General features: G+C 28.9%; 1 protein-coding gene across 1 annotated transcript; it reads right to left on the reverse strand.

Moving 5' to 3' along the window:
- Window positions 1-4,210: 4,210 nt before the first annotated feature.
- LOC114174288 (7-deoxyloganetic acid glucosyltransferase-like) lies at window positions 4,211-6,157 on the reverse strand. Its single transcript, XM_028059104.1, has 2 exons — window positions 5,592-6,157; window positions 4,211-5,504 (listed from the first exon to the last, which is right to left on the reverse strand). Exons 1-2 carry the CDS (start codon window positions 6,106-6,108, stop codon window positions 4,564-4,566), a joined length of 1,458 nt encoding a protein of 485 aa, XP_027914905.1. The 5' UTR covers window positions 6,109-6,157; the 3' UTR covers window positions 4,211-4,563.
- Between the last annotated feature and the right edge of the window lie 2,131 nt (window positions 6,158-8,288).

Here is an 8,288-nt window from a genome sequence, read left to right on the forward strand (position 1 = left end):
GAATTTTGTGATGAAGTTTGTGAGTGATTTAATTGATGTGATAGATAAAAAAATATTAATACATAAAATTATTATTTTATTATTTTAGTTAAAATTAATATATTATTAATATTATTTAATATTACTATAATTATTTATATAATAATAATTAGGTTAATCTTTTCATTGGTCTCTATTTTTGTAAAAAAATCTCAAATTAGTCATTTTTTTATTTGTCTCAATTTGGTCTTATGTTTGGATATTTGTTGCAATCAAGTCATTTCCGTTAATAATGTACTAACTACATTAGAAGAATTGTCACATGTTAGTTTGTGATTTTTTATATATTTTTAATTGTTTTATAATTCCTTTTTTAAATAAAAAAAATATTGTCATGTGTCAAGCTGACGTTATGTCACATGATAATAATAATGTGATGTGGTATTGACAGTGTCATGTGTCATTATCACACACCAAGTGTCATTGTCTTAGTCTCTATGTATTTTTATTTTGTCTCACTCCCAATTTTTTTAAAATTGAGCAATTTTATCTATTTCCAAAATCAAATTTAACTTTTGTGCAAATGTTATACAAATATTTTTATTCAATATTTTTAACTTTATTTAAATTTATATTTTACATTGAATTTCATAAAATAAAATAAATTTATCACTTATTTTCAATTCTTATAAATAACTGTATATTTTTAAAAAGTTTAAAACTCAATAATATCTATACAAATGTTTGAGTTGGTTTAAAAATAAAAATTTTATAAATTCATTTTTAAAATTTTAAAATAATTTTAAAGATTTTTTAACAATTTAAAACAAATTAATTTACAATTTGAATACAAATTTAAATAAATTTTAATGTCAAATATAAAAATAAATAAACTTAAAAATATTTAATAAAAATATTTGTTTAATATTTATACAAAAATTAAATTTAGTCTCAATTTGGAGATCGACAAAATAACTCAATTTAAAAAAAAAAATTGGAATACAATGGAGACAAAATGAGAACATAGGAACAAAATTGAGACTAATAAAACAATGACACCTTCTGATAGTGACATGTGACACTATTACTAGCAAAACTTTTTAATTTAATGAAAAAAAAATACAAGACACGTAATTTCTCTTTTATCGTGATTAATATATTACTAACAAAACTGACATAATTATAATAAATTTACCAAAATAGGAACTAAAATGAGATAAATAATAAAAAAAATGACTTAAAATTTCTTTACAAAAATAAGAACCAATAAAATGATTTAATCTAATAATTATTATATATATATATATATATATATATATATATATATATATATTAGTATTTTAAATTTAAAATAAAAAAGATATTAAAATACTAATATATGAAGTTGTAAGTGACTATTATTTCTGTATGCACGTCAAAATGTTGACAAATATTTTTTAAACAAATTATCTGGATAGAGTACTCTGCATCACTCTCCTAATTTTTCTTAAAAGATTTGAACATCGTAGCAAGTCTTAGTTAATGAAAATTTATCGTTAATATAATTAATTTTGAAAAGTTATTTTAAAAATAAGATATATCACTATGTATTATATTAAACTGATTATTTCTCTAAAAATAAGATATTATTTAGGTTAAAATTAAATATTTTTAACCTCTTAAAATTTTAAAATAATGGTGTTATTGTCTTTTTCGTTTTAGTTTTAAACCAACTCTAATTTTAAATTAAAAATATTTAATAAAAATATGCATTTTAATAAGAATATTCATATAATATTTATATATAAATTAAATTTTGTCTCAATTTGGAGAGGAACATAAATGCTAAATTAAAAAAAAATAGGACCACATTGAAAATAAATAACGAATATTAGAAACAAATTGAATATTAAAACTGACATTAACATGTGACATGATATTGACTAGACACGTGGATTTTTTTTAATTAAAAAAATTAAATTTAAAAAAAATTAAAAAAACCACAAAATGACACGTGGTATGATATGAGCTTGACACACGTACATTTTTTTTTAATAAAAAAATTAAAAATAAAATAAAATGAAAAAAAATCACAAAATGACATGTGACGGTTACTATTCACAGTTCGTTAACTATTTGAACGGTGTCAGTGAAAAGACCAAATAGAATAAAATTGACAATATTAGCACCAAATTAAAAAAGAAAACAAAAGTATGACCAAATTGAAAAAACCCCTGGAAAAATTGTACGATAGTGATTAGAAATTTCGGACTAAAGTGTATTGTTAGTATAACATCCCTGGCTACCCCTCTTCGGGCCCCAGAGGCTATCAGGTGTTACTACAGCCCAATGCACCCCAACCCATCACCCTTCTCCGTCCATTCATACTGGGTGGGTTGTTGCCAGTGGGAATCGAACCCCCAACCTGACCTTTAACACAACTGGTAGCACCACCCAATATGAATGGACGGAGAAGGGTGATGGGTTGGGGTGCATTGGACTGTAGTAACCTGACAGCCTCTGGGGCCCGAGGAGGGGTAGCTAGGGATGTTACAAAAAAGTTTTTTGGTAGCATCTGCTGGTGAACCATAGGTGTTAAAGGTCAGATTGGGGGTTCGATTCCCACTGACAACAACCCACCCAGTATGAATGGACGGAGAAGGGTGATGGGTTGGGGTGCATTGGACTGTAGTAATCTGACAGCCTTTGGGGCCCGACGAGGGGTAGCCAGGAATGTTACAGTTAGACTCGTCTAATATGTCTTGTTACACTCATCTGATTAATATATAAAGTAACTAGCGTAATGTATATGTATTGATAAATTTATCTAATTAATGAATGGATAGACTCATGTATATTCATATATTCATCTAATTGAGTATGGACAACTTAATGTGTACATACAAATTAAATTATCCGAAAAAGTGTGAAAAGTAAAAGATCTAAAAACAAAAGTCTTAGTCAATAAAAAAAATGTACACGCAAACTTTTTTTTAATATATTAATTTAATAGACTAAAAAACTAGTTGAATTATATTTATTATAATATTTATAATTTATTTATATATTGTTATTATTATTATTATTATATTTTTATTAATAATATATTTCAACTGGTGGTGTATTTAGATATTAAATAATTTTGTTAAAAATTAAAAATAATATTTATTTTTTTAATGTATTTAAAATAATAATTCAGTTTTATTCAAGAATTTTAAATATTACTTTTAAAGTATTTGAAGAGAATAGTTATATAACATTTGTTTTAGAAATTTCTAATTAGTTTTTATATTTAAATATTATGTGTTTTATGTTATGTCTTTTAGAAGTGTATTAATGTTTTACAATCATTATCTGTATGTTTGTCATTGTCATTTGGAATTGTTTTGGAATTATATTAACTTTTTAGTTAAAATCATATGAAATTTGTAATGTTATTTGTTGTGTTTATTCACTATAATATATTATTTCCACTTATTTTTTATGTGTAATTTAATAATAACAAATTAATGTGTTAATGTGTATTATAGTTTACAAATTTAATTTATTATTATTTTGAATAAATAAATCTAAATATTTAAAATGATCCACATAGTTCGAAAAAGAAAATGGATTAAGATACAATTTGTCATATTTTACATATATTTTACTATGTTGAAAGTCTCACATCGATTAGAGATAAAACTAATTCAATATATATATATATATATATATATATATATATAAATAAATAAATAAAAGTGGGTACAAACCTCACCTTATAAGTTAGTTTTGTGAGGTTGAATTAGACCAAAAATCCACTTTTAACAAGTAGGTTGCAAACCTCACCTTATAAGTCTACTTCTAATATGATATTCATAATATGAATATATCTTGGGTCTGAAAGAATGTGTAAAAACTCTCATTTACATATAGCTTAGTATAGATCATTGATTTTTTTCTAAAAAAAAATAGTATCACTTTAATAATAACCCTTTAAACTCGTCAGAGAGTAAAAAAATAAAGGATGAGTTGTATTATATAATTGTCGTACTACTTAATATTTCAGACAAAATTAAAATATTACGAAACAAAACTTCATGATCAGGCTAAATAAAGAAAGGGATCTTTGATGTAGACACACTAAAAGAATACAAGTTCCAACAATACAGTGTTATCAAATGCATAATATTGCAGAAAACCAATAATCTACTACATATATAGCACTATATAATGGCTATTTAACAGCACAGAGCAATACACTATAGCAACATCAACAATTCAAACCAGCATTGATGGTAAAATAACATCGTCGAAAAAATTGTCCTAAAAAAATTCCACTGAAGGGCAGCAGAATCACAGTCAAAGGACCAATATAGTTATGTCAAAGTAACCAAACCATTGAAATGTTCCAAAACAACTTTCACCGCTTTATCATCATATTCCTGTGTATAAATAGAGTTATACACGCAAAATGAGATGATGAAATCAGAAGAACCAAAATTACATCAAGATGTGACAAACCCCACCCCAACCCAAAAACCAAAAGCTGCATTTATTTGGTGAGAACGGTAAAAGGAACTTAAGGGGCCACCTCGCTGCCATGCTTACAAGAAGTGTGCAGTGTTAATTATTTTTCCTGCCAACTGATTTAATGTATTCAACCAAATCTTGGAGACTGGAGTAAGAGGAACCACCTGGACTCACACTCTTGTGAGCCAACGTAGCCATTGCTTGAGCTGATTTCAGAAACTCCTCCCTCCTATGAACCATCACATCATTTACCATCTTCTCCACAACGTGTCTATCACACAAATCTTTCATGTCCAATCCAATTTTCCAAACCTCACTCACAAATCTGCTGTTAATCTGCTGATCCGCAAAGCATGGCCAGCAAATCATGGGCACACCGGCCACCAAACTCTCCAAGGTTGAGTTCCACCCACTGTGTGTCAAAAACCCACCAATGGCCTTGTGTGTCAGCACCTCCTCTTGTGGCGCCCACCCCACTATGAACCCCCTCTCTTTAGTCCCTTCCTCCAGCTCAGCCGGTACCCGGTCACCGTTGTCTTCTCCGGCCACCATATCTGGCCGAATCACCCACAAGAACCTCTTCTTGCTGTTCACCAAACCGTACCAAAACTCCATGAGCCTCTCCCTTGTTACGGTAGTAATGCTACCGAAGCTCACATATAGCACCGATTGCAACGGCTGAGAGTCAAGCCAAGTCAAGCAACTTCTATCCGCTTCCCAGAAAGAAGCCGTGGACGGCGTCGTTTTGGCGTCGGATACTCTTCTGGAGTTCAAGTGCGCATGGAGAGGACCAACGGCGAAGACACGGAGAAACTTGAGACGCATTTGTGACAATAGAGGACCATCTAGATCCTCGAAAGTGTTGAGTATGACTCCTCGGGCTCGAAGTGTTTGATGGCAATCAAAGACCGTGGATTTTAAAGGATCTACTTGGTTGGATTCTGTTCCTCGATAAAAACTTGGGAGATCTCGACATCGGATAATGTTTTCCATGCCTGGAAGAGCGGTTATGATGCGATCCATGTCTTCCTCTCCTTCAATAAGTTTCGATTCAGTTCTCATCGTATTATCAAGCATGATAATTTATAACAAATAGATTATAACTTATAGTTTTATTATACCTCTGATTGGAAGTTCGTTGGATTCAAAGAGATTTGGAGCACAGAACAAAGCCCAGAAGCTTGAAACACTGATGGCGCGAAAATGAATGACCGGTATCCCAACCTCATCCGCCACGTCAGCGGTGAGGCCTCCGAGGAATCCGTCACCAATGAGGCACGTGACCTTGGGCTTGGCAGCAGTTTTGGAGAGAAGAATTTCTGTGAGGAGAGGTTTTCCATGCGAGTTGAAGAAAGAATAGAGGTCAGCGAAAGCGTTGTTATTGGAACGAGGGTGATGATCAGGGAGGCCATCGGAGATGGACTTGAATTCGAGGTTGGGGTAGGTTTGTGAAAGAGAGTGGATGTCGGCGAAACGGTGGAGGCGGCGGTGGATGAAGTCGGTGGTGAGGAAGGTGATGTGGAAGTGATGCAGAGCTAGAAGCTGTGCCAGCTTCATCATGGAGTTTACGTTGCCTTGCATTGGTCCTGGTAAGAGGAGCACATGGTGTCTACCTGCTGCTGCTTCTTCTTCTGCCATATGATTCTCTCTCCACAGAGATGCAACAGCTAGAGCAGCTATCAGTTGTTTATATATTCTTCATTCAAAATATACTTTATTTACATTTTTCAAGTCAAATAATTGCTATACACCTAATTTATTAATATATGAAGATTTGGTACCATAAAAAATCCACACATACATATTTTTAAATACTAACACGTGTTATTTTTAATTTTTTGTTTATTTCAATGTCATTACACACAACTCATTTAATATTTTGTTCAAAATAACCCTACCATATTTGTAATTTACACAATTACCATTCAATTAATACTTTAAATATTTTATCTTATTTTTAAAATGTCCCTCTATACATATTTCTATTATTCTATTTATTACTTTTATTATAATTTTATTATTATCAAAATTATAATAATTAGTATTATTATTTATTAACTTTATTATTAATATTAATAATAATAATAATAATATTTATTTACATTATTACTTTTATTATTATATTATTAGTTGTGGTATTATTTTAATCATAAACATAATTAATATTAATAATATTATTACATTTATTGTTATTATTAACGAAAATATTATTTTATAAAATTTTATATTTGAATTTATAAAATTTTATTTTAAAACCAACTCTAATATTTGTATAGAAATTATTTAAAACTATTTTGTAACAAGTTAAAATAAATATATTAAATTTTTTAAATAAAATATAAATAAAGTTTGAGGTAAAATATAAATTTAATTATATTGTTAAAATATTTAATAAAAATATCATTATAACATTTATATAAAAGTTAAATTTGGTCTCAATTTAAAGGAGATGAAATTGGAAAAGTTAAAAGGCAAGGAAGAAGATGACTTTTTTCTTTGAAATGTGGATGGTTGAAGTTAGAGTTAATTCTAGGTTTAATTAGTAAGATGATACCCACTTTCATTTAGATGTGACACATATGAACGAAAGTCAGTGTTATCCGACTAATTAAACCTTAATTTTATGTCTTGATGAAAGAAAATAAGTCCATGTTATTATTATGTGTTTACTTAAGAGTTAATATCTGCCAACTCGTGATGTATGATTTGCACATTAAATACCCATGTTAGTTAAAGTTGATCAGGGATGATTTCATTGGTTGGTGGTTATGCTTACTTAAAAGTTAATATATGCGAATCTATGATATATGATTTGAACATTAGTTACCTCTCTTATTTATAATTGAGAAGGAATGATTTCATTATGTGTGTACTCATCACTTCATAACTACAAACCCATGGAATATGGTTTGGACATTACATATGAATGTTACCTATACTTAAACAGGGATGATTTTCATTCGTTGTTTCATCGACTAAAATGTTAACCCATATATTTGCTAACTTCATAGTTCTTGGTAGAGATGACAAAACGGGTTGGGCTCAACGGATCAGCCCGTCAGTCCGTGTTAAAAGGGACGGGTTGGGTTGAATATTTCAACTCGTGAGTCCGTTATGCTCTATCTTGTTCAGCCTGTCAACTTGGATTCGTTGGTCCGTTTTAAGAAAGTAAAATAAAATAAGGATAATTAAAAAGATTATTTTTTATCTTATATTTTTTAAATATGTAAATATATAATAGTATTGTAATTAAAATCATTAATACCTACAAATTAAACTCTAATTATTAGTTATAATTGAATAATTTAATATGTAAATTTAATAATTATTTTAATTTATCTAATTAAAAACTTTAAATAATCAATTAAAAGTTCAAAAAATATTTTATTTGATTAAATATGCCTTCAAGAATAATTTATATGTATATATAAATAAATTTTAAAAATTAAAAAGTTTAAAAAATTTGAAAACAAATTATTTTTTTTCTAAAAAATATAAAAGAAAGAAAAAAAAGTGGGTGGGCCAGTTCGACCTGACCCATTAACCTGTCTTATACGGAACATAATGTGATTATTGATTATTTTTGTTTGACGAACCAATCCGGTTTGACCCTTTGACGGGCCATAAAAGGGCCAAAGAAAACCGGGTTCACCCTTAGTTCTTAGTTACATCATAACCGTCTAATTTTTTTCCCAAAGCGTAATCTCAGGTGTCAATCTTTACTCTTCCTTATATGTACCCCATTGCCTTCATGCTTGTTCTCGCGTCAAAGTTGGTTTTGTCATCTTCTGTTTGACATATATGGCTTGGGGGATTGA

The sequence above is a fragment of the Vigna unguiculata genome, chromosome 2 (assembly GCF_004118075.2).
Source record: "Vigna unguiculata cultivar IT97K-499-35 chromosome 2, ASM411807v1, whole genome shotgun sequence".
In the NCBI taxonomy this organism is placed as follows: domain Eukaryota; kingdom Viridiplantae; phylum Streptophyta; class Magnoliopsida; order Fabales; family Fabaceae; genus Vigna; species Vigna unguiculata.